This window comes from Heteronotia binoei, chromosome 8 (assembly GCF_032191835.1).
Source record: "Heteronotia binoei isolate CCM8104 ecotype False Entrance Well chromosome 8, APGP_CSIRO_Hbin_v1, whole genome shotgun sequence".
In the NCBI taxonomy this organism is placed as follows: Eukaryota; Metazoa; Chordata; class Lepidosauria; order Squamata; family Gekkonidae; genus Heteronotia; species Heteronotia binoei.
In genome coordinates, this window is record NC_083230.1 from 25,568,757 (window position 1) to 25,595,898 (window position 27,142).

At 43.7% G+C, this 27,142-nt stretch overlaps 1 protein-coding gene across 1 annotated transcript in view; it reads left to right on the top strand.

The window, feature by feature from the left end:
* SLC13A1 (solute carrier family 13 member 1) overlaps positions 1–27,142 on the top strand; it is an 87,167-nt gene that overhangs the window by 22,474 nt on the left and 37,551 nt on the right. Inside the window, exons 3-7 of the mRNA XM_060244547.1 lie at positions 917–1,053; positions 20,428–20,615; positions 20,734–20,791; positions 20,877–20,934; positions 26,075–26,238. Of these exons, the coding sequence (XP_060100530.1) occupies positions 917–1,053; positions 20,428–20,615; positions 20,734–20,791; positions 20,877–20,934; positions 26,075–26,238 (605 nt within the window). The remainder of the gene's footprint in view (positions 1–916; positions 1,054–20,427; positions 20,616–20,733; positions 20,792–20,876; positions 20,935–26,074; positions 26,239–27,142) is intronic.

A 27,142-nucleotide genomic window follows, 5' to 3' on the forward strand; every position in this document is an offset into this window, starting at 1 on the left:
TTTGCTGTACCCACCGCTGGTGGAGGCTCCACCACGTTAATATTAGACAACCAGAGCAGTGTTGTGGTTAAGAGTGTGAAACTAGGATCTGGGAAACCCAAGTTTGACTCCCCACTCTGTCATGGGTAACATTGGGCCAATCACACCCACTCAGCCTAATTTACCTAACAGAATATTTGTGAGAGTAAAACAAAGGAAAGGAGAATAATATAAACCACTCTGGGTCTCAGCTGGAGATGATGGGGTATCACTGAGGTAAATTAATTTGAGCCACAAGATTTGCTGGACCATAATTCCTCCACAAGCAGCAGATTAACTGTAAAATAGCCTCATGCAGCTCACAGATGGCAGTTGGGTGACTCCTGGGCTATTCCATATGTAGGGCAGCAAGTCCTCCTGCTTGTGGCAGGAATGCCCCCAAGTCTTGATAGCCATGTCAATTTGGTATTTATGCTGGTAACCCCTATGATGTCCTCATTCTTTGCTTGACCGTAAGCCTTGTGTGGGTGTCTTCAAAAGATTTCAGCATGAAAGACTAAGTAGAGGGGGAAATCACCATGTGGCAACCTTTTCCATTCATAATTGATTTTGTAAACCCACCGTGGGATGATAACCCATATTTTAACAACAAAACAGGGAAAATAAAACTGTGATTTCACAAAGCTATATTTACATTTTCTTACTCTCCAAGTTTATCATTAGTTGTATCCCTCAGGCTATTCCAGATCCAAGTGATTTTTAAGAGCAAACAGGAGGATTACAGCATTGGTTATGCATCTTTATTTTGCTAATCCGTTTTATACATTAAGTTTTCAAAAGGCTTTTCCTACACAAATTGCACAGGCTTCTGCACCCTGGATTTCATGATAGTTTAAAACACACACATTTAGCTAACAAAGCAACTTTTGGTTTTTAGGTGGCGTCTGCTTATTTCAAAGACTTTCATCTGCTACTAACGGGAGTAATTTGTTTGGCGACATCAATAGAAAAATGGAATTTGCACAAGAGAATTGCCTTGAAAATGGTGATGCTGGTGGGTGTTAACCCCGCATGGTATGTAGAATACTGGCAAAAGATAACATCAGGTGGGTAGCCATGTTAGTCTGTAGTAGTAGAACAAAATCTGGTCTAGTAGAACCTTAAAGACCAACAAAATTTTCCAGGGTAGAAGCTTTTGTCAGTCAAAACTCAATCACATACAAATAGAATGAAGGTCCATCAACCTCTGTAAGGGGGTCAGAAGGTGGGAGCAGCTTCAAAGAGGTATTCTAATGTGATACTACTGAACTGGAATTCATTAACAAGTTAAAGGCAATGGATCCCCCCAGTGCTGAATAGGGACATAGAATTCTCATCCCATTGAAGATGCAAATTTTCAGCATTTCCCACCTTTGTCCATCTCTCTCAGCTTGAACCAAGGCGATTATGTTTTGCATTGTGCCTCTTCATCCTGACTTCAATTGGCCTTTGCTGGCAACTCCCCTTCCAACTTCTCCGGATATAAGGGCGGATTAACCTTTGCTCTGTTTGTATCCGTGAAGTGAGCGTTTGATACATGAACGTTTGTACCCTGGGAAATTTTGTTGGCAAAAGCTAATGCCACTGAAATGCTCTTTGGGCTCAAAACTGACTTTTCCGTCCAGGTAAAATTGCCTTCATCACCTCCTTTCCTAATGAAATCTCCTGTGTCTTAAAGGGAAGGAATTCAGCAGGTGTCAGTTTACCCACCATTGCAGCTCCGTGGCAAGAGAAACTTCCCCTGTTGGATTTTTCACTTTCACACCAGCGCAGTGATCTTCCCTGGCATAATTCTGGCATTCTGTGTACTATGCCTGATCCTCTTGATACATGTGTTCACCATTCTGTGTGAGCAGAGCAATGTGTTCATTTTCCAGCTCTGACAAACCTGCATGTGTATCCTCAGTCGTCTGGGTTTCTGACTGTGTGTACTAAAGCTGGGTAATAAGTGTGATGCTGTATTTATTCAAAATAGCAGGTGCACATACTGAGAGGATCACATGTGGCACTCTCTACTGATACACAAAGTGGGAGCAATAAATCATAGCAAGGGCGAGAGGTGCCAGAAACGATGTGGTAACTCTTGTGGCAGTGTTATGATGCGAAGCATTGTCAACTGACAAGGAAAAAGAGAAGCTTGCTTCGGCTGCTGGAAAGATTTGCTAGCTCCTGATTCTTTTTTTCCTGCACTCAATTATCCATATCATTGGCTTGAGATAATGTGTCTTACATGCACAAATTCTGTTATTTACAATAATGGCATAGGACTTAGAACAAAATAGGAGATGAATGTGTGAACAACAGCAGCTTGTGTTTCTAAATGACTGAAAAGAAGGCCTTTTCATATATTATGTGGTTATTATTCAATGCAAAGTTTAGATGGTCCTAGCAGTATTTTCACAGTCACATAAAATGACCCTGCCTTTCCCCAATTCACCAACAGGTTTTTTTTTGGGGGGGGGGGGGCGGTTTACAAATCAGAAGGCAAGATAATCAAAAACCATGCTGTGCTCCTTTTTTATTGCTTGCAAAGGGTCAGATATCCCCAACTGTCCCCTGTCAATCCAATCAGTAAGACAAAGGCAGCTGCCAAGCGGAGCGGAGTTTTTTGATTCTCAGTTGCCAGATGCTGCTGTGATGAAAAAGCAATTAGTTGTCATTTATATATTGATGGACAGTTAGGAAAAGAAAGCTTCCTCCCCTGCCGTTGGTCTGCTTGAGAGGGAAACCTGTGAAGGGGCTAAGGAATGTATCCTGTAGGACTGGGCAGAAGGTTTGCAGCCTTCTTGTGATAGTAAGAAGTAAAAGAGCTACACACATATCTATTTAGATGTTTGTATCCTGCTTTTCCTCCTAGTAGGGGACCAAAAGCATTTTCCCATCTTCCATTTTTTCCTTACAGCAACAATTGTGTAAAGTATTTTAGACTGAAAGAATGGCTGGTCCAGTGTTACCTAGCAAGCTTTCCTGGTGGAATTAGGATTTGAACCTAGGCTCTCAGGTAGAGTTGTCAGCTCCAGATTGGGAAGAACCTGGAGATTTTAGTGGTAGAGCCTGAGGAGCACAGGAGAATGACTTGAATGGGGTGTAATGCCATAGAGTCAGCCTTCTAAAGTGACCATTTTCTCCAGGTGAACTAATTTCTATCATTCGGACATCAGTTGCAATTCTCAAAGGTCCCAAGCCACCACCTGGTGGTTGGCAGCTCTACTCCCAGGGCAGAGTGGATATTTGAACCTGGTTTCCACAGCTACAGAAGAGCTGAAGACTAACATAGATTAGCAAGTGCCCTGAGGTGACATCAGATACTGAAGAAAAGTTGGTGAATCTTCAGCTACTCCCAGTGGTGCTTGGAGTGAGAGCTTCATATGACCACATCCCAAAAAGTCTGTAGATTAGCCCAGTGTAAGAATAATCCAATATAATTTACCTGTGGGCATTGCAAGTACACATTCCATGTGTTGGTAGAGATGGAGGAAGAATGTAGCTAGTTGGTCTAGATATTTTCTGTATAGTTACACACTTGCCCACTAGTTGTTAGCTTGCCTAGGATAATAACATGATATACCTTAGTGTGCAAACTGTACGCTGGAGTTTATTCAATAATGATATAGTTATTTGCATAACTATTCTGTTGAGCATTATGATTACCATGTTTAAAAAGAAAACTAAGACAAAGAATAGGAATGTTGCCTCAGTGAATCTGTGTCTGGGATCTGAATTCCCCCCCCACCCCCGTGCCCCAGAGAATAGCTCTAGTGCCTTTAAGAGCTACATGATAGACAGAAATCTATCAAACAAAGTTATTCCTGGGTTACAATAACTGAAGGAGAGCTGCTTCATCTGCTGGTCACAGGAATGGTCTTAAGAACTAAGCATCAAGTCCAACTGTCTGTCCATTGGCTCATACCAATTTTTCTGCCTATGGAAAATTAATATATAACATACACTTTGAGCAAAATTGTTTTAAGACCAGCTACAGAGAAGTTTCTCCTAGAAACTGGTTTTTTTTCAGAATCCCCTTTGGTCTGCCTTAAAGCCAATTTGGTTAAGAGTGCAGATTCTAATAATAATAATAATAAGTTTTTATTTATATCCCACCCTCCCCGCTGGGGCAGGCTCAGGGCGGCTTACAAAAACATGATGTAATATCATGATATAACAATACAGGTAAAATCAATTCACAGTATAAATACAAATACAAATATAAATATAAATTAATGTTAAAAAGCTAAAACAATACGGTGGTGCTACAGTCTCTATTCTGGGAGAACTGGGTTTGATTCCCCACTCCTTCACATGCAGCTGCTGGTGTGGCCTTGGGTCAGTCACAAGTTCTCTTAGAGCTGTTCTCTCAAGAGCCGTTCTCAAAAGAGCTCTCTCAGCCCAACCTACCTCACAGGGTATCTGTTGTGGGGAGGGGAAAGGAACGGAGATTTTAAACCGCTCTGAGACGCTGAGTGAAGGGCAGGGTATAAATCCAATCGCCTCCTCCGCTTCTTCCTCCTCCTCCTTCTTCAACGGGCATGATCCAAGGTTTACAGATAAGGACAAAAAAGGCAGGATATAAATCTGGCAATTAATACAAAGTAATAACTGCAGTCTGAGCTCCCTGCTCACGACCTGAGTTCGATCCCAGCGAAAGCTGGGTTCAGGTAGCTGGCTCCAGGTTGACTCAGCCTTCCATCCTTCCGAGGTTGGTCAAATGAATTCCCAGCTTGCTGGGGGGGAAAGCGTAGATGACTGGGGAAGGCAATGGCAAACCACCCCGTAAAAAGTCTATCATGAAAACGTTGTGAAAACAACGTCACCCCAGAGTCGGAAATGACTGGTGCTTGCACAGGGGACTACCTTTTTTTAACCTTAATAAATCATATGGTATTGTTTAGCAACTTTCTGCAGTGTTTTCCACCTTTCATAGAGTTTAACTGTGCCATTGGGAAAGGGTGCCTACTCTTTCATATCCTGACTTTGATACGCATCTGTGTACATGCATACATGAATAACACTAGTAAAGTTCTGCATGTATAGAAATAGCTCTTCTTAACATTAGAAGTCTTGAAAGATATCTTAGCAGATATGTTGGGCTGTGCTGATTCAGGCAAAGTCCACAAACTTTTAAATGACACTTGCGCTGAGGTAACTTTAATGGTGGCTAGATTTCTCCAACAGGCCATGGAAATACGACAGAGAATGGTTCTGGAATGACCACATTTTATTTGTTTTAATTATTTAATTTGGCTAAACTCGACTCGTATATATTTTACTTATTTTATGTATTTTAGCTCCCTATGTATTTTATAATCTAGGGTTTTATATTATTTATATTGCTATTTTACTGCTAAACCTGTTTTATGCCGATAAAGGCTTGCTATTTGCTATTTGCCATTAGAAGTCTCTCCTTCTCCATCTGAGGATTGCTTAAGGACAGGACTATTCTGCTCCTTCACTCTGACACTGCATAGTTCATCCTGTTTTCAGCCTTTAGTTCCGGGTTACCCTTCTCAGTCTGGAGACTCCAAAGATCTGCTTTTACATTGCATGTGTGGCCTGAGTTTTTCCCTGCTGGCTTTGGTGCAGAACTGCTCATAGACTCGTTTTAGAAATCAAGTTACCCTATGCTATCTCGTTGTGCAAGTACCCTAACAATTTTTATACTCCCATGAGCGAATCTATCGGTTGTTCCATGTGACGCTTCTCTTTAGACACTCGTTTGAATTTGAATTGAGGGCTTTGTTGGGGAAGGGGTCTGACAGGCAGGAGCTGGCTTTTTGGAACATAGTTCTTACACTCCAAACCTTCGTTAGATTTCCATTTCGGGTTTGTGACTTCTGGTCTTAGGACACTCTTTAGAAATTAGATATGTTCTTGTTGTTGCTTTCCAATAAACTTGTTCAGGGCAGATTTTAGTGATGTGTTGGCTGGATGTGTCAAGTTGTCCCTGGTCCAGATGGCAGCCCTGACTTGGATATCCTGCCCAGCGTAGCCGTGTCTTGACGGATTTCGGAAGTTAAGCAATGTCAGCCCCGGTTGCTACTTGAATGGGAGACCACCAAGGAAGTCCAGGATTGAAACGCAGAAGAAGACAACGGCAAACCGCCTCTGTAAGTTTCATGCCATGAAAATAACAATAAACGAACTGTAGCATTTTAAGCAGACAATAATAGGTAGCCTGATTTATAGCAGCTTTTAAGCAGATGGTGATATACAACGGTGTCCCATAGGTAATAAACAGTATTTATGCTACAAGTACAGGTAACTATGGTTGCCAGGTTTTAACCTGGAGCGCTCTTTTGCAACCTTTAATGTCTTTGTTGAACAGGAGTCATCTCTGCAGTACCTCCCCCTCCCCACCCACGTTTTTACTTAGTCCTGTCCCTTCATCTGTTACGGGGCTTCAGGTGGTGGAGGGGCTGAATAACAGCATGGAGCTTGACTAAAAGTATGGAACTTGACTAGAAGCATGCTAAAGCAACATCTCCCACTACAGTGAGAGAAGTAAAGAAGTAAACTTCTAAGAGTTAAGAACATAAGAAGAGCTCCGCTGCATCAGACCAATAGTCCATCTAGTCCAGCACCTTGTCTCACAACCAACCAGTTTCTCTGGACGGCAAGCAACCGGGCATAGAGCCTGAGGCCTTCCCCTGATGTTATCTCCTGGCTCTGGGATTCAGAGGCATAGTGCTTCTGGATGTAAAGGTTCCTCTCAGTCACCATGGCTAGTAGCCATTGATAGACTTAACCTCCATGACTCTATCTAATCCCCATTTAAAACTGTTTATTCCTGTGTCCACCACTATGTCCTCCGGCAGTTTCAGCTTTATAGTCATCCTGGTAGTCTTCCATTCTAATTGAAGAAGGTTTAGATCAGGGGCAAGCAACCTGTGGTACATATGCCAAACACAGAATGTCGGGCCATTCTACTTGGCATGGAGATCCAGTTCTCCACCCAAACAACCCTACTGGGGCTGGGGGCATAGTCATTAGGCATGACTTGTACCTATTGTGATCTCCCAGACCTGTACTGACAGTGCCACTAGGGCTCATCTGGCTCCAAGTCTCTTCAGCCAAGTAGACCTTTACCCCCATCCTCCACTTCGTTTGCTGGCACATGGACATCTTTCAGCACTCCTGTCAAAAAGTTTGCTTCTCTCTGGTTTGGTCAGTGAATGTGGTGGTGGAAACTGCTGTCAAGTCGCAGTTGAACTGTAGTGACCTCATGGGGTTTTCAAGGCAAGAGACAAACAGAAGTGGTGTGGCATTCCTTACCTCTGTGTAGCAGCTCTAGACTTCCTTGGTGGTCTCCCATGTAAGTATTAACCAGGATCGATCCTGCTTGGCTACAGAGATCTGATGAGTCTGGGCTAACCTGGGCCATCCAGGTCAGGTCTTAGTCATTGTTGCATGTTCTATAGTATAGAATCCTGCCAATAAACAGGTCTCCAATGACAATGCTTTATTGGGAATGGAAGACAAGCCTAACAGTGTGTTGTTTAAAATTCTGCACAGCTCAGAACACACTATTTATCATCCACCCTCCAAATAGTTTTTGCTCCCTCTTTCCTTTCCACTTTCAGCTTTATAATGCCGTTTGGTGTCACTACAAGGCTGGTTCCCTTTTCATGGACAAGGAACATATGCTGATGATAATATTTACCTAAGCCATCATCCAAACAATAATTTTCTGACATAACCCTGTCCTCCCAGCTGACATTTCACACGAGAACCCATTTGTTTGCAAAATCACACCATATGTTAAATCCTTCCATATCAAAGAGAAGTTCTTTCAGTTCAACAGAAATTGATGGGCTTAGAATGGAATAATTCTGCACAGGGCTGCACTCTAAAGTTTCTACACAGGGTGCAGTGTTTGTAAGAACAATTTTATGCATGCGTATTCCATATGAACTCTGTTAACCACTAGGGATGACGGTCTAGAAATTATTACTGATTATAGATTATGAGAAGTATCCAGGGTCTCAGAATCTGATTTCACCATGAGTTGTCTTTTTAAACAAACAAACAAATAAAATCTAGACCTGACTTTGTTGAACAGGACGTGGTTCAACATTCTTATGTTCTTATGTTGTGCTTTATTTACAGTCAGAAATGCAGTGCTGGGTTCAGAATGCTGAGGTTTGAGGGTCAAACCAGTTGTGATGCTGACAAATCCATGACCAGATTTTAAAGATATGCGACTCCCTCCCGGCAGCAGGTTGAACAGCCATGCCGACGGGGGCCGGTTTTGCTCCCTCAAAAGGAGGAAGAGAGGGGCAGGGCATCATGTGAGCTGGGGGTGGAGCTAGCATGCCTTAACGGTCAGCTCCACTCACGCTCGCAGTCCTTGCTGCATGCTCGGCCCACCCTCCCGCCCTTGGTACAGCGTGGGCAACAGCTGGTTGCTCTTATTTTCTGGGGACTGGGTAGGAGTTTTTTCACCTCTTCCAGTTTGGCTTGTGGAAGAGGTGTTCTTCGCCTACCTCACACTGCTTACAGAAGGGATTGTGGATTTGGCTGGGGTGTGGCTGGTTAAGTAGGTTGGTCACTTTACAGGTTGGCAGGGTTTGTGCCTAACTTCCGTTATGCAGCTCGGTGAGCACCATTAGCACCCCAGTTATAGGGCATGGGGTCTAACTAAATCATTCCTGGGCTGTGTGGCCTGGTTGAGTGATGAAGCGGACTGCCTTGGGTTTGCTTGGATTGATCCTCCCTTCAGCTGCGCGGCTGGGGATGGAACTCCAGGGCATGGCCTTTACTATGCCAGCTGGGTACGAGCCATTCATTTGGCTGTACCTAGGGGCAGGGTGGCTTGCCCGTCATGCGGCAGGGGAGGGGTGTTTTGTCCCCTGGCCCTGTCATGCTGCTTGTTATGTTTATAGCCCTTGTTGTGCTTTAATAAATAAAGAAAGTGGCTTTTAGTTTACCCAAACCCTTGTGTCCGTCCCTTTCTTCCATCTGTGGGGGCAAAATTGTAGCCACAAGAGAACTTGATTTTGATTGGAAGTACAGAGGGAGAGGAGGCTTTACCTTCCCCCCCCACATGGTTTCAAACACTGAAAACAAGATTCCTTCCTCAAGTTATTAGCTCTTGAAGGGGGAAAATATTTGCTAGTATTTGTTTATTGTGGAGATAACAATATCCTGAGGGGGTTATTTGAACCAATGAAAACACAGTGGCGTATGGGGTGAAATGCCGTCTGACCCCACATCATGATCCCTGCCCAGGCTGAAATGGACTTTTGCCAAAATGCTGGAAAAAAGCTAATCACAGATCTTTGAACATTTTGCCCACTTCTGCATTAAACTAACACTGCGGTTGTGATCAGATGAGCTATTTGATCTGGCATCATTGCTGATCCCTGCCAGATCTGAAATGCACAATCAGACAGCAACATCTGCCTCCCATTATCTATTGGTCAGCCTCCCATACTCACCCTTTTCCTGGCATGACTTCCTCAACACCGGTAAAAGACAGAGCTTCTGTGCCTTTCCCAATGTCTGATCTTTCTGTCTAATTGCTGTGCAATCAAGCCACAATGGAAGGGAAGCATACCTTCCTTTTTGGCACCAGTTTTTTTACCCTTTAGTGATATGTGCATAAGTACATAACCACCTCTTTGATTTTAATGTATGCCTGTGCACTTCTGCGCCTTTCTTGGGGGGGGATCGGGAGCCCCTGGGGGGGTTTCAAGGGGTAAACACCAAGAAAACTACCCTTCTCTCTCTCTCTTTTTTTTGTTGTTGATGGGACAGCTTTGAAAATAGTCCCTAGTCAGGCTTCCCTGTCGAGACCATGTTCCTCATCTGGAACCAGTGTCATGTGGCAGTCTTCCTGTGGCAGGAAAATCTTAAAATGACAGCCATTCACAGATATCTTGGCATAGGGATGAAACCTTGGACTTGTTAGTGGTATTTGGCAAGAAGCTCCAAGAGACCCTCAGGCAGAGCCTGGTGATTCATATATACATTTAAGTGCATGCACAAGGGACAAGACCTAACCCTCCACCCCAGCAAAAGCACATTCCATGGTTGTTGTACAGCAAAAGTCTGGACAGTACACAACGAGGTGAACATGCAGTGAGGAAAGTAATGTGGTGGTATCTGAATGTTCCTCCACAGGACGCTACAAGAATGGATCAAATTAGAGTCACAATCAGAGCACAGTGAGCATGTTGTCTGACCACAACCTTTGTCTGCCCTGATGAATGGGATCTCACTGTTATGGTAAGAACTAAGTCTGGCTCAAATCTATACACCACCTGAGTGGTTCCCCAGGTTGGTATTTGGTAATGTGCTGAGGGGTGTTCCAGATTGCCTTGCAGCATTGCGGGTATGTGCAATCTAGGATTCATCCCCCATTATCCTCTAAGAAACTGAGGGATCATTAGATGTGTTATATCTTATTGCACTTTTCAGCACTGAGTTTTATGGCAGAACAAGCTGCAGCTCATGAGGGACGGAGGGCATAAATTATTTGCAAGTTTCCTCACACTACAGAGAACTAGCCCTTCCAGGATTTTATAAGCACTCCGGGGCTTAAGCAAGCTATGTTCCCCTTCCCTCTGTTTTCCTCCTCCTATTTAACTATCAGCTGCTTTCAGCATTTCAAGCATACTGGGATATGCTTAGTCCTCAAAAGTCTGTTTAAGATTTTCTTTTTAATTTGCAAAGTCATTTTTTTTTTTACGTAAGTGGTAACTCCCTCAGTAGCTAGAAACCCCTGTCTTTTCTGTGGGTGGCTTTGCTTGCCGTGAGCCATTCAGTGACAGCAGTGCTTCATGCCAACAGTATTGACATCAAGCAGCTTTACAGCCATTTTGTGGCATTGTGATTCAGCAATGCTTTATGGCAGAAGCTATTCCAACATTCATGGCAATGAATCAGGTCTTAGAAGTGAGCTAGGCCCAAATACAAGTTGTGGTGAGTGTTTTGTCATTTGAGTTCTACAAGTTTTGCCTTGGATGTTCCCTTGTAAATAAATAATTTCTGGTTTAAAAAAAACAGAGGTATCTATTGTGGTGTCATTCTCTACCAGTGAAATATGGTGCATCTTTCAGACAGTGTTAAAGTTTTGAGTCGGCTCTGCTGAGAATATAAACGAATTTTATCTAAGCCGAGGACACTTGTGGCTTCTTTGGTTATAAAAGAAGCCAGCACCACAAATTTCAAACCATTGTGCGCAGAGTAGATAAGGGGAAATTAGGGTTATGCCGTACTGCTTTGTTTTTTAATCTGCTTTAGAACATGAATTATCAGCTATTAATGTACAGATGGGCAGTTGTGACCGTGTGATTTTGGAATTTACAGTCTTAGGGAAAGGAAAAGCTGTACATAGTCAGACATATAGATTGGACTTCAGAAAGGCAAACTTCAACAAACTTAGAACTATGCTGGGTAAAATCCCATGGGAGAAGCCCAAAGAAGCCAAGGTGGCTCCATAACATTTCTCTAAAGACTTGAGAAATAGAAAAGACTCGTTTAGGAAATGGAAAGAGGGCCTTATAAACAAGGGTGAATATAAACAAATAACCAGTGCTTGTAGAGAAAGAGTAAGGAAAGCGAAAGCTCAGTATGAATTTAGGCTAGCAAAAGATGCTAAAAACAACAAAAAAGGGTTCTTCTCTTATGTTCAAAGTAAAAAAAAGAGCAAGGACACAGTAGGCCCTCTGCGGGGACAGGAAAGTGAAATTGTAACAGCTGATGAAGAGAGGGCAGAACTGCTCAATTCCTACTTTTCCTCAGTCTTCTTTTCTGAGGGAAATGGTGCTCAACATGGCAAAAACAGAATATATAATGAGGGCAGGGAGTTGCAACCTAGGATCAGCATGCTGCATAGGGATAGTACATAAACACCTAGTTTCTTTAAATGAAACAAAGTCCTCAGGAACAGATGAACAGCATCCAAGGTATCCAATTGTGGATACACCTTCTAAGCCTCTGGCCGTTATTTTTGAGAATTCTTGGAGAACAGGTGAGGTGCCAGAAGATTGGAGGAGAGCAAATGTTTTCCCCATCTTCAAGAAGGGGGAAAAGGAGGATCTATGTAACTACCAACCCTTCAGCTTGATGTCTATTTACGGAAAAGTTTTAGAATAAATCATCAAACAGTCCTGGAACGTTTAGAAAGGATGGCTGTGATTACTAAGAGCCAGCATGGGTATCTCAAGAACAAGTCATGTCAGACTAACCTGATCTCTCTTTTTTGAGAGAATTACTACCTCGTGGCGTCAGGGAAATGCTGTAGACATGGTTTATCTTGATTTCAGTAAGGCTTTTGATAAGGTTCCACATACTATCCTTGTTAACAAGTTGGTAAAATGTGGTTTGGATTCTGTTACTATTAGGTAGATCTGTAACTGGTTGACAGATCTCACCCAAAGAGTGCTTGTGAATGGTTCCTCATCCTCTTGGAGAGGAGTGACAAGTGGAGTGCCTCAAGGATGTGTCCTGGAACCAGTTTTGTTCAACATCTTTATAAATGATTTGGATGAAGGAATAGAGGGAATGTTTATTAAATTTATGGATGATACTAAATTGGGAGGGGTCACAAATACAGTAGAAGACAGAAACAGGATGATCTTGACAGACCGGAAAACTGGGCAAAAACCAATAAAATGAATTTCAGTGGGGATAAATGTAAAGTTCTGCATTTAGGTAGGAAAAATCCAATGCATTATTATAGGATGTGGGAGACTTGTTTTGGCAGAAAGCCAGTTTGGTGTAGTGGAGAGAGCCAATTTGGTGTAGTAGTTGAGTGCATGGACTCTTATCTGGAAGAACCGGGTTTGATTTCCCACTTTTCCACTTACACCTGCTGGAATGGTCTTGGGTCAGCCATAGCTTTTGTAGGAGTTGTCCTTGAAAGGGCAGCTGCTGTTTCTTAGCCCCAGCTACCTCACAGGATGTCTGTTGTTTGGGGGGGATGGTAAAGGAGATTGTGACCGCTGTGAGACTCTGAGATCCAGAGTATAGGGCAGGATATAAATCCAATATCTTATTATTATTATTCTTTAGTACTCTGTGCTAAAAGGATCTAGAGGTCTTAGTGGACCATGTGCTGAATATGAGTCAACAATGTGATGCAGTGGCTAAAAAGGCAAATGCAATTTTGATCTGTATTAACAGAAGTATAGTGTCCAGAACACATAGGGCGTTTTCGCACTCACCTTCAGCCGGCGCGACCCCCCTCTTCACCGCGCAGGATCTGCGCGGATTTCGCACTAAATGCCACGGAGCAGCCGGAAGAGCTGGAAGCTCCCGGCGCAAAAGCCGCTCAAACGTAAACCGCCAAAAAGCAGTTTCCGTTTGCGCAGCTTTTGCGACGGGAGTTTCCGGCTCTTCTGGCTGCTCCGCGGCATTTAGTGCGAAATCCGCGCAGATCCTGCGCGGTGAAGAGGGGGGTCGCGCCGGCTGAAGGTGAGTGCGAAAACGCCCATAAAGTGATAGTATCACTTTGGTTTGCTCTGGTAAGACCTCACCTGAAGTATTGTGTTCAGTTTTTGGCACCACATTTTAAGAAGGATATAGACAAGCTGGAATGGGTCCAGAAGAGGGTGACAAAGATGGTGAGGGGTCTGGAGACCAAGTCCTATGAAGAAAGGTTGAAGGAGCTGGGTATGTTTAGCCTGGAGAGGAGGTGGCTGAGAGGTGATATGATCACCATCTTCAAGTACTTGAAGAGCTGTCATATAGAGGATGGTGTGGAATTGTTTTCTGTGGCCCCAGAAGGTAGGACCAGAACCAGTTGGTTGAAATTAAATCAGAAGAGTTTCCGGCTCAACATTAGGAAGAACTTCTGGACAGTTAGAGTAGTTCCTCAGTGAACAGGCTTCCTCGGGAGGTGGTGCGCTCTCCTTTCTTGGAGATTTTTAAACAGAGGCTAGATGGCCATCTGACAGTAATTCTAATCCTGTGAATTTAGGGGGAGGTATTTTTGAATTCCTGCATTGTGCAGGGGGTTGGACTAGACGACCCTTGAGTGTCTCTTTCGACTCTATGATTCTGTGATTTTAGATCTAATAGGAATAATGTAATGCTGTTGGTGTAGAAAAATAACATTTGAACCCTAGTCTCTCAAATATGCCATCAATATAGAGTTTCCAGTCCCTCCTGGTGGAGGCAGGACTCCCCCACTACTGGGCCCCGCTGCCCTGCCACCAATCAGCTAGCCTGTGGGGGGGGACTTACCCCCTCAAAAAGAAAGATCCATATGACATGCAGCAACATGTCTGCATCACAGCTTACGTGACCCAGATATGACATAATTATGTCCAGGTCAATAATCTTGTATTTGAGCAAAAATTCTATGGTAGAAGCCAAATTTACCATAGAGATTTTGCCCAAATACCAGAACATTGCCCCTGACATCCTGGAAGTGATGGTATCACTTCCAGGCCACATGGTCAGTGACACAGACACATTGCTGCATGTTGGATGGGCATCCTGGCTGCTCTTAGTAAGGCTGATTCCGCACTCACCATGCTTTGTGGCAGGCTTCCATTTCTGTGCGGAGCAAGCTGGCAATTTTGCACCAGTTGCTCCGTTCTTCCATTTTGCACAGAGTAAACCCACGATTTGCTGCGCCACAATGTAAACCTAAAAAAAAACAGGTTTACACTGCAGCTCAGCAAATCATGGGTTTGCCCCCACGCAAAATGGCGGCACAGAGTAATTGCTGCGGGATTGCCAGCTTGCTCCGCACAGAAATGGAAGCCTGCACCAGAGAAAGGTGAGTGTGGAATCAACCTAAGTCCCCCCACCCCTGCTGGTTGCCAAGAGGGACCTGGCAACCCTACATTAATAGGACATTGTTCTAAATTTGCCCCTTTACTTTCTTTTTTCTCTTTCTTTGAAAAAGGTTTACAAATTCTCTTCAGATAGTTTCACTGCCTTTTGTTCTCACTTTTTTTTAAAAAAAATTGACTACTCCCTAATCCCCTAGCCTTTAATTTTGTTTGGTCCAGCCCTAAATGCAGAGCTTTTCTGCTTGATCCAGCCCGATTTCTATTGCATATGGCTTTTGTTCACACAGGTATCAAAATCCCTGGCCTTGCCTTTTCAGTGTTCAAAAGAAGCTGTTCCTCCCTTCTTCAGCAGTGGACTAGCTGGCAGTACTCAACCCACAGCTTTCTAAACTGGGTTGCTAAGGTTGCCAATTTCCAGACTGGGAAATTCCTCGAGATTTGGAGGTGAAGTCTGGGAAGTGTGGGGTTTGAGAAGAGGAGGGAACTTAATCAGGGAGTAAAGCCATAGAATTTACCCTCCAAAGCTGCCATTTTATCCTGGTGAACGGATCTCTGTATTCTGGAGATCAACTGAACTTTCAGGAGATCTCCATGGCCCAGTTGGGGCCTACTGCATGCCTAAGCTGTCCCTAGTTTTAAAAAGAGACAACCCAGGCCAATATCCTTCTGGCATTTGCAAACCTGCCTTTACCCTGTACATAGGCATTGTAAAATGTAGTAGTGGCTAGATTTGTAAACTTGGATCAAGGGATGGAGGAGGCAAAGGACTGGGCATTCTGTCTGGCAAGATATCTGCTCCACCTTGATTTCCCTACATCTAGATCAAGTCTTCAAACAAAAGGCCCTTCATGAAATGTCACCTCATGCTAGGGTTACCAGCCTCCAGGTGAAGCCTGGAGATATCCCACTTTTACAACTGATCTCCAGCTGTCGGAGATAAGCTTCCCTGGAGAAAATCCAACAACATGGGATTACAGTTATTATTACAGGCAATACAAAAAACAAACACTGTGATATACAGGCTAACGCTGTTTAGTAAGAGTCATGTATTGTAAGCATTATAAAGAAGTACAACTGTACAACATTACAAGAAAAGTCCATCCCGATGAGCATCCAGAATGGCTGCTTTGAAGGGTGGACTCTTTCATTGTACCATGCTAAGGCCTCTCCCCTCCCCACCCTCTACTGGATCCACCCCAAAAGTCTCCACATATTTTCCAACACAGACTTGGCAACCCTACTTCTGCCCCATATTGATGCTCCACCTTAGGTCCTCCCAACACTTTTTACTTGCAGTGGCCTCGTCTTGTCAAGCTTGGTTGTCAGTTTTCAGGTCCTGTCAGCTTCTGTGGTCTTATTGATGGAATAGTCTATGAAATGCCATCCTTACTAATCTTCCAGATTTGGAACAAACACCTCCCCGGATTGAACAGGAATATTGGTTTCTTATCTCATTACATATGCTAAACCCATTCTCATCAAGTAGAACTATATATCCACAGTATTCCAGTGTATTTCTCTTTTAGAATAATGAATCAGAATAATGTTTTTTTGTATTGACAAATTTAAATAAGGGATATTGGTTGTTTATTTCATTAGGTATACTAAACCCATCTTCCACTATATTCTAATGTATTCTTTTTTTTTCGTATGGGCAAACTGCAATTCTGTTTATAAGTAAATTAATGTTAATACACGTTAATAAGTAAATTAGGTGGACAGGAACAACTCTGAGAAAAATATGTTCTTTGTTTAAACCAGTCTGGAGGAGCAACAGAGCAATTAACAGATTGCATTTATTGCCTAGTGACACTTTCACTATCATTCTCCAATTCTGCCTTTGTTGTTTCCCCATGCTAATGCTATCCAGACCAAATGTTTTTTCAATGTTAATTTCACTATTTTGCCATTGGATTCTAACTTTATGCCACTTTGCATGCTTAACCACTGCCCACTGCTCCCTGTCATTGTCTGATGAAGTATGCATGCACACAAAAGCTTACATTCTGAATAAAACTTTGTTGGTCTTAAAGGTGCTACTGGACTCCTACTTTGTTCTATTGCTTCAGACCAACACAGCTGCCCACTTGGATCAATCTTCCAGACACTATGCAAAGCTGGGAGGGACAGTGGCTCAGTGGTGGAGCATCTGCTTGGGAAGCAGAAGGTCCCAGGTTCAATCCCTGGCATCTCCAAAAAAGGGTCCAGGCAAATAGGTGTGAAAAACCTCAGCTGGAGACCCTGGAGAGCCGCTGCCAGTCTGAGAAGACAATACTGACTTTGATGGACCAAGGGTCTGATTCAGTATAAGGCAGCTTCATATGTTCATATGTCTTGTTTCAGAAGGCACTCCTAGTTTGCTCCTGGGTTTGAAATGTACCCACTCCTGGAAACCTTTTGACTTTTATGCCTATTTTGCTGATGTACTGAGTGCACTTGTTCAATTGAGTGAAAATATATGAGAGCAAGCATCGTGTAGTGGTTAGGGAAGTAGACTAGGAGCTAAGAAACCCAGATTTGAATTCTTACTCTGCTATGAAAGGTTGCCTGATGATCTGGGCCCATTCACTCTTTCTCAGTTTAATGTACGGTAATTCATCCTGTAGTCAGGATAAAATGGAAGAGGGGAAGATGATGTAAGTGATTTTGGTTGGAGAGAAAAGCAAGGAATAGTGAATTGTTGAATATATACATTTTTAAAATAAGCGCTCCTGTAGGATCTCTATTCCAAACCAAAGTATGCATTCTATCAGGAGTTGTGCCCATCACATGCAGGCTAATCTTCTGTCTTTAATCTGACCATCAAGATCAGCAAACTGGTTCAAATGGGCTTTTCTAGAGCTCTTTGCAGTAATTGCTGTAATCTGCTTAATAACACGCGGACAAAAAAAGTGAGACATAATATCTAGAATTAGAGCTTAACCTACTCATCTTTTGTGCTCCTGCAGAAAGCACAAACAAGCATATTAATCTCTGAATAGTTTAGATATCATTAGCCAATCTGGGGAAAGGCTGCCAAAATAATTTCAGATCATTTCTTTTACCTCTTTGGAAAAGGTTGATCTTTCCGACTTGAGCAATCATTAACACTTACAGGTTTTTTATCCTCATGGGTTCCAAAGGTCTTTGGATCTTTGTAAAAAATTTTCCCTGCTAGGATCATTTGGTCGGAAATTAACGGGGGGAAAGGGTACACCTTTTGTATTGTAGTTGTTTATTATGTAGGCAAGGTGGTGATTTCACGAGCTGAAGTTTGACCGAGCCATAAAAGCACTTTTCAGTGAATCCAACATTGTGATATGAGAACAATTTCAGTGGTGTGTTCAAGGTTATCCAAATGGAAAGACAGTGGAAAAGAAATCAGTCCTTCCAGTAGGCTGATTCAGCATATTTTCACACAGACATATTCTGTGTTCTTTGCTGCATGTTACTGCACATTCCTAATTTGCAGGAAATTGTGCTGGTCATGGAAAGTGCAATCAAGTCACAGCTGACTCACCATGACCCCATAAGGTTTTCAAGGCAAGAGATATTCAGAGGTGGTTTGCCATTGCCTGCCTCCAGGTCAAGACCCTAGTATTCTTTGGAGGTCTTCCATCCAAATACGATCCAGGGTCAGCCCTTCTTAGCCTCCAAGATCTGATGCAAACCAGTTAGCCCGGACTATCCCAGGAAGCCCTACCTCTGCATAAAGTTAACATGTCACCAGCAATTTTAGTTATTTACTTCATTAATACCCCACCTCACCCCTCAATGGGGATACAAAGCAGTTTTTATATCCTTCTCTTCTCCTCCATTTTATCTTCACAGCAACTCTGTTACTTATACCTTCATGTGTCCCCGGGGGGGAACCAGAGTGGCTTATGTGGCTCTCCTCACTTCCATTTTATTCTTAGCAGTACCCTGTGAGGTAGGTGAGGCTGTGTGACTGGCCCAAGGTTACCCAGTGAATTTGCACAGCAGAGTAGGGATTCGAACCTAGATCTCCCAGAAACTCATTTGGCATGCTACCCACCATATCCCACTGGGTTATGTGTAAGCCAAAATGCCCTCAAAACGAGGTTGGGAAATTGTCAGGTGGGCACCTGGCTTAATCAGGATCTTTTTACCTATGTATACAGGATACACGTCCAGAAATTAATGCTTAAATTTACCAAGGACTCTAATTAAGTAAAACAATTAAAATTTATTCCATAAAAATATAGGCATACATACAAGGCAATGTGCTCATGAAACATACATACAGTCCTAGGAAAAATAGAAAGAGATATAGAGACAACACATGGATAGACAAAAAGGGTGATAATTACCGATCGTAGTCTTCAAGGAAGGCTCCAATAGCGATGAAAGAGGACGGGGGAAATGGGACCCTCAACTGATCAGGAATTGGGGATGGATCTAGACAGCGGAACTGGGGTACTACTAGATGCACACCTGTGGGGAGCTGGGTCACAGGTTATAAGGACTACCTTGAGCCCTCAGGGGATGGGAGGTACAGGGGTGGAGGAAAAGTGGTCAGCTGGTACATGACCTCAGAAAAAGGGGAGGCTCTGCAGTGACCATAAGGGCTGGACTTCTGCAGTAGCCAATAGTAAGTTAATTGGTGGCACCTAATTGGGTGCCCATAACTGACCAATGAACAAGCTTGGGCCCTGGTTGCCTGATTGGACTTCCAGGTAACAATGAGCCAGGGTGGGGAAGCTCCAGGATGACCATTGGGGAAAAGAATGGGGGAAATCACTGGGTGGAGGTGTGCTTAAGACTATTAAACTTATCTAGAAAGATGACAATAGATGGCCAAATTGCTACATAAGGTAACACCCGGTTTACACAAAGGAACTTAGCTCGCTGAAGATGGTCTTCCTCTTCTTCAGTCTTCTTCTTGGCACCAGCCTTTGTCCTAAGTTCCGTTTGGACAAAGGCTTTGGCGGTCCGGCAGGATCCACGCCTAGATAAGCTTGATGGCCTTATGGATGGGTGACATCTGTTAAGTACGTGAGCCTCCCACTTTGCTGAAATGGAGTCTGGCACTGCAGGAAGATAGCTGCTGATGTTAGCCTCCCAAAGTGGATTCTATGGTCAAGGCTGAAAACCGCATACCCTGGGTAGCTCCTAGCAGCACACCTTCATCCGCTCCAACGATAGAGATGGTGTTCGCACGAAGCGACTGGAAACCATCTATTCTCCTGGCTAGCACTTCTCCAGAGACACGGAGCGCTGCTGTAGCATTGTGGCTGGTAGTACTCATGAGTCCTTTCCAGTCTGGTAGACAAACCCACGTTCTCCTAGCAGATGTGTGTGAGTTCAGTCTCCAGGCACTCCGGCAACCAGGCAGGTGATTACGACGTTCTGAATATTAGGGGTATTTTCTTACATATGATAGGGTTGGTCTATGACTCCTATGTTTTAATGTGACACATTTTAAACACAGCAAAAACAACATTTTAAAAGACAACATAGTTATATTGGATGGAGTGGATCCAACCATTTTCCAATGTAGGCTTCCTCCAACTTAAGTGGCTCTTGCATTGAGAATGGCCACTTAATTGGCAGGGAAGGTCCTTAGGCTGGAGAAAGAATGCAAACTTTGCTCAATGTGGCAAAATATATACATTTTATGCATTATTATGGTGCACTGGTGACGTATAGGTGCTTCTGATTTCAGGCTTACCCTTGGTTTCATGATCAGCAGTGCCTTCTTGTCCATGTGGCTTAGCAACACTTCTACTGCTGCTATGGTGATGCCCATTGTTGAGGCAGTGGCTCAGCAAATCATCAGTGCTGAAGCTGAAGTCGATGCCATAGAAATGACATATGCAAATGGAGTCACCAATCATGCTCTGGAACTTGATGGTATGCATCCGTGTTTGTTTTCGTTTTTTTTACATTCTCATCTTTACTTTGGTATGGACAAACCAGCTAAATTGGAGCCACTCATTGAGAAATGATTGCTAATTTCCTCCCCCCCCAGAAAATATTAACGATTGCAAATCAGATGACTGGAAAGAAAAGGCGAAGCAAGCAAATGGGTAAAATATATGTATTTTGTCATTCCTATTACATCAATTTCTTTAAGCAAAAGAGAATTTTATTACATCAAATTTCTTTTTCCAGATACTGCAACGGTACTACAAATACTGCTCACAGGGTGTGCCAGATTGAAAAAGAAAAGGTATCTTAACATCATTTTTGAAACACTTATCCTAAAATTTCTCATCCATCAGATATTAATCCAGTACAGTATGCATATCCCTTAGTTTGTATGTAGATTGTTTCTTTACCATGGAAGGAAAGCACCTCAACAGAACTTTTGCCATAAGATATATGCTCCAGTTCAGTGTTCTCTCTAAGCTGAGTTAGTGTGAGCTAGCTCACAGTTTTTTAGCCTCTGGCTCACACATTTTTGTCTTAGCTCAGGAAGACAGAGCAAACTAATTTATGCAGTAGCCAAATCCCTCGCTCACAACTTTAATGAGTTGGCATTAATGAGCAGCTCATTAAGTAGAATTTTTGCTTACAAGATTCCACATCGTAGAGGGAACATTGGTCCAGATATAGTTTAGCTACAGTATGCCACAGAAGTGAGTACACCCCCTCACATTTTGTAAATATTTAAGTATATCTTTTCACTGAAGAAATGACACTTGGCTACAATGTAAAGTAGTGAGTCTACAGCTTGTATAACAGTGTAAATGTGCTGTCCCCTCAAAATTACTCAACACAAAGACATTAATGTCTAAACTGCTGGGAACAAAAGTGAGTACACCCCTAAGTGATAATGTCCAAATGGGGCCCAAGTAGCCGTTTTCCCTCCCTGGTGTCATGTGACTTGTTAGTGGTACAAGATATCAGGTGTGAAGGGGGAGCAGGTTATCGCTTTCACTCCCTTATACTGGTCACTGAAAGTTCCACATGGCACCTCATGGCAATGAACTCTCTGGGGATCTGAAAAAACAAATTGTGCTCTACATAAAGATGGCCTAGGCTATAAGAAGATTGCCAAGACCCTGAAACTGAGCTGCAGCACAGTGGCCAAGACCATACAGCGGTTTAACAGGACAGGTTCCACTCAGAACAGGCCACACCATGGTCGACCAAAGAAGTTGAGTGCCCGTGCTCAGCGTCATATCCAGAGGCTGGCTTTGGGAAATAGACATATGAGTGCTGCCAGCATTGCTACAGAGGTGGAAGGGGTGGGGGTGGGGGGTGTCAACCTGTCAGTGCTCAGACCATACACCGCATGCTGCATCAAATTGGTCGGCAGGGCTGTCGTCCCAGAAGGAAGCCTCTTCTAAAGATGATGCACAAGAAAGCCCACAAACAGTTTCCTGAAGACAAACAGACTAAGGACATGGATTTCTGGAACCATGTCCTGTGGTCCGATGAGACCAAGATAAACTTATTTGATTCAGATGGTGTCAAGCGCATGTGGCGGCAACCAGGTGAGGAGTACAAAGACTCCTGTGTCTTGCCTACAGTCAAGCATGGTGGTGGGAATGTCATGGTCTGGGGCTGCATGAGTGCTGCCGGCACTGAGAAGCTATAGTTCATTGAGGGAACCATGAATGTCAACATGTACTGTGACATACTGAAGCAGAGCATGATCCCATCCCTTCGGAGACTGGGCTGCAGGGCAGTATTCCAACATGATAACGACCCCAAACACACCTCCAAAGCGACCACTGCCTTGCTAAAGAAGCTGAGGGTAAAGGTGATGGACTGGCCAAGCATGTCTCCAGACCTAAACCCTATTGAGCATTTGTGGGGCATCCTGAAACGGAAGGTGGAGGTGCACAAGGTCTCTAACATTCCCCAGCTACATGACGTCGTCGTGGAGGAGTGGAATAGGACTCCAGTGGCAACCTGTGAAGCTCTGGTGAACTCTATGGCCAAGAGGGTTAAGGCAGTGCTGGAAAATAATGGTGGCCACACAAAATATTGACACTTTGGGCCCCATTTGGACATTATCACTTAGGGGTGTACTCACTTTTGTTGCCAGCAGTTTAGACATTAATGGTTTTGTGTTGCGTAAATTTGAGGGGACAGCACATTTACACTGTTATACAATCTGTAGACTCACTACTTTACATTGTAGCCAAGTGTCATTTCTTGTACATTGTACAAGTGTCATCAATGACACTTACATTGTAGCCAAGTGTCATCAGTGACTACATACATTGTAGCCAAGTGTCATCAGTGAAAAGATATACTTAAATATTCACAAAATGTGAGGGGGTGTACTCACTTCTGTGACATACTGTAGCTAAACTATATCTGGACCAATGTTCCCTCTACGGTGTGGAGTCTTGTAAGCAAAAATTCTACTTAATGAGCTGCTCATTAATGCCAACTCATTAAAGCTGTGAGCGAGGGATTTGGCTACTGCATAAAATAAACATCAGGACTTTGTACACATAAAATAGGAGCCTTGTACACGCCAGATGTGCTCCCAGATGTATTTTCTGGTGGGCAGCCATGTTGGTCTGAAGAAAAAGAACAAAGTTTGAGTTCAGTGGCACTAGGGCTGCCTTCCCTTTAAATGCCTTCCCTTCATTAGAAATAATGGAGGATGGGGGCACTTTATTTTGAAGCTCATAGAATTGGGCCACCTAGTCCAATCTTTTTGAAACTTTTTGGGGGGAGGGTTGAGGCACCAGATGCTATTAGGGTTGCCAAGTCCAATTCAAGAAATATCTGGGGACTCTGGGGGCAGAGCCAGGAGACTTTGGGGGTGGAGCCAGGAGACATTGGGGGTGGAGCCAGGAACAAGGGTGTGACAAGCATAATTGAGCTCCAAGGGAGTTCTGGCCATCATATTTAAAGGGACAGCACACCTTAAATGCCTTTCTTCCATAGGAAATAATGACGGATAGGGGCACCATCTTTTGGGGCTCATAGAATTGGACCCTCTGGTCCAATCGTTTTGAAACTTGGGGGATATTTTGGGGAGAGGCACTAGATGCTATACTAAACATTTGGTGCACACATTTTAAAAACGGACCTGTTTGCAGGTTTCTAAACCTGCAGGAGCTCTCAAACTACATGGTGACTGTGGGGGCGGGGCTTCCCCCACCGGCCAGCTGGCTGGGGGCAGGGGGAAGTCTGTAAAAAAGGGGGATCCCCCGGTTCAACCTGGGGATTGGGAAGCCTAGATGCTATGCTGAAAATTTTCTGCATTCACCTCAAAAAACAGCCCCCCAGAGCCCCAGATACCCAGATTGATTATCCATTATACCATATGGGAACCAGTCTCTATAGGGTATAGCAGAGAGCCCAGCAGACATTCATCCCCTCCCCCCTGCTTTCTGATGACCCTGAAACAGGGGGAGGGCCTCCAAGCCAGAGAATCCCCTGCCCCCAGCAGGCAACCTAAGTGACACCTTTAAGACTAACAAAGGTTTGTTAAAGGTATGCGCCTTTGTGTTCAAGCATACTTCTTTAGTGTACTTGCCTTGTGCTTGCACATGAAAGCTCATACCTTGAATAAAACTTTGTGGGTTTTAAAGGTGCCACTGAATTCAAACTTTGTTCTATAGCTATTTTCTGTTTGAAACCAAAAGCAGCAGAGAGAAGCAGCTTTAGCCTCTCCCTCATGCTGTTTTCACATCTGCAAACCACCCATGGAGCTAATCTTGGCTGTATTACGAAACTTATGTGCAGTCACACAATTAACATGATGATTTTTTTTTCAATGGAGACAATAACAGCTTCACAAAGTGGCTTACAGACACAACAGAAGGCCAGAGAGGCTACAGCTGCTTTGCCCTGCCTGTTTTGATTCCACAAAACTCCTACCTCAACTATGATACAAAACCCTTATGTTGTACCTAAAACAACTTGAGGACTTTGTAATAGGATGGATCTTGAGAATATTTAATGTTGCATGGCAAGGTTTCAAGTGCCCTCTTTGAGCCCTGCCTCTAGGGTGGGTCCTTTTTTTCAGGATGTGCCTCCAACTTCACCTCATGAACTATGAGAGCCAGTTTGGTGTAGTGGTTAAGTGTGCGGACTCTTATCTGGGAGAACCAGATTTGATTCCCCACTCCTCCACTTGCACCTGCTGGAATGGCCTTGGGTTAGCCATAGCTCTGGCAAGGGTTGTCCTTGAAAGGGCATTTGCTGTGAGAGCCCTCTCAGCCCCACCCACCTCACAGGGTGTCTGTTGTGGGGGGAGAAGATATAGGCAATTGTAAGCTGCTCTGAGTCTCTGATTCAGAGAGAAGTGCGGGGTATAAATCTACAATTCTTCTTCTTCTTCTGTTCTTACACTTACTTGGTTTTCTGCATCTTTGTCTCACACTTTGGCCTCCAGCTCCATCCTGTCCCTAGTCTGACAGCACACATGCTGGCAAACCACTTAACAGGGATTGTAGTGCCAAATCTAGCCCTAACTTTGCTGTGTAATAATGACTCATAAATTCATGTAATAATGACTCATCAAGAGACCTGATATAGTTCTATTAACTCTTGGCTCCCTGCCATTCTTCCATAACTGTAGTCCTGTCAAGTACATCCATGGATTAAATGCCTTACCTTATCAATTGCTGTAGTTTTAATTGTGCAAGGGAAGAAGAAACACAAAAATCAGATGAACTCCTTAGCTAAACTAAACTAAAAAAATTAGGTGAAATCTGCAGGGCCTGTAAGGCAGAGATGTTCCTCTAGGCCTTTGGTTGAAGTCAGTAATGGTTCCATCATAGCCGGCATCTTCCTCCTTTTTCTCTTTTTCCCTGCATCTTTGCTTTGGCCCTCTCCTTACTTGCCTGTGAGTCTACAGCGCAGTCCAGAGAGGGGCAGTAAATATCTGATGCCATCTGGAATAATGTAGCTGTCCATTTGGGTCTCTTGTTTTTAGCTTTTTGCAATTGGTGCGAATTGTTTTCGCAATTGGTGCGAAATCCGCGCAGATCCTGCGCGGTGAAGAGGGACGTCGCTGCCGATTAAGGTCAGTGCGAAAACGCCCTAACTTTTCACAACATTGATCCAGAACAAGAGTGTTTTTACAAGCTACTGGTCTGTGCAGGATTTGGCCTGGAGGTGACATTTAGCATCCTGCCATTAACTCTGTTCGCAACAGTTTGTGCTGCTGGGACAAAACCAAATCCTGACCATACTGGTAAATGTTCATGATAATTACTGTGAACAGGTGTGGTTAGAATTGCCACAGGCTGAGGTAGTAGGACGAAGAAGCCCTTGGGGCTGAAGTAGTTCTCTGATTTCTCCACAATGAATACAGATTGTCAGGTAATGAGCCCCTGCAAAGATTCGGCTCGTGCCACTAAATTAGTAACGTTGGTTATTTCTTTCTTAAGCAGAATCCGGCAGTAAGTAAAATGGGTAGAAAATATCGAAACCAAAGAGACCACATGATGTGTAAAGTCATGTGCCTGTGCATTGCATATGCATCTACTATTGGAGGACTGACTACCATCACTGGGACTTCGACCAACTTGATATTTTCTGAGCAATTCAATACGTGAGTGAAGACGACAAATTTCTTATTGTACTCCTAAATCATTCCTTCTGATAGTGCAGTTTGTGCCAAGCATTTTATTGGTAAGAAAATTGCTCTGCCTACAAAGCCAGCACGGCACAGTGGTTTGGAGTGCCAGACTAGAACTGGGAAGCTCCGGGGGCAAATCCCCACTTAACCATGAAGCTCACTCGCTGTAGGCCGGTCACTCTCTGTCTCAATAAGGACAGAATGGAGGCTGAGCAAGCCAGGTATGCGACCCTGATCTCTTTGGCAGAAGGGCAGTATTTGAAAAGAATATTCAACAGAAAGACAAGATTGAAATGTTTGTATCCTCAAGACACTAACCATATAACAGCGCATTAATAGAATATATCCTTCTTTTTAAAAGCCTGATAAAGATTGGGCATGCTCATTGCTTAAGACGTGGAAAGTTAAAAGACAAATAAAATCTGTTAAAAAAAATAAAGGGAAGAGGGGAAATAAACAGGAGTCTTGGGGCAAAGACTAAAATATGTTTATTGCAGCATAAACGTTTTGGACTTCTTTAGAAACGATGAATGGATCGTAGGCTTCCCAATCCCCAGATCCCAGCAAGGGATCCCCCATTTTTACAGGCTTCTCCCCCCCCAGCCAGGTGGCCGGCGGGGGAAGCCCCGCCCCTCACAATCACCATGTAGTTTTAGAGCTCCTGCAGGTCCATTTTTAAAATATGTGCCTTTAAGGCTGAGCAGGAAGCAGGAAACAGGAAGGGCTTCGGAGAACGGCCCCTCCCTTTGTTTTGCTTTCGTTTTCAGATCAAGTAAAGTTCTGCAGGAACAAGACCCAGTAAGTATTTGTGTGTGTGAGAGAGGGAGGGGGCAGGGGATTCCCTGGTTTGGCGGCCCTCCCCCCCCCGCTTTAAAAA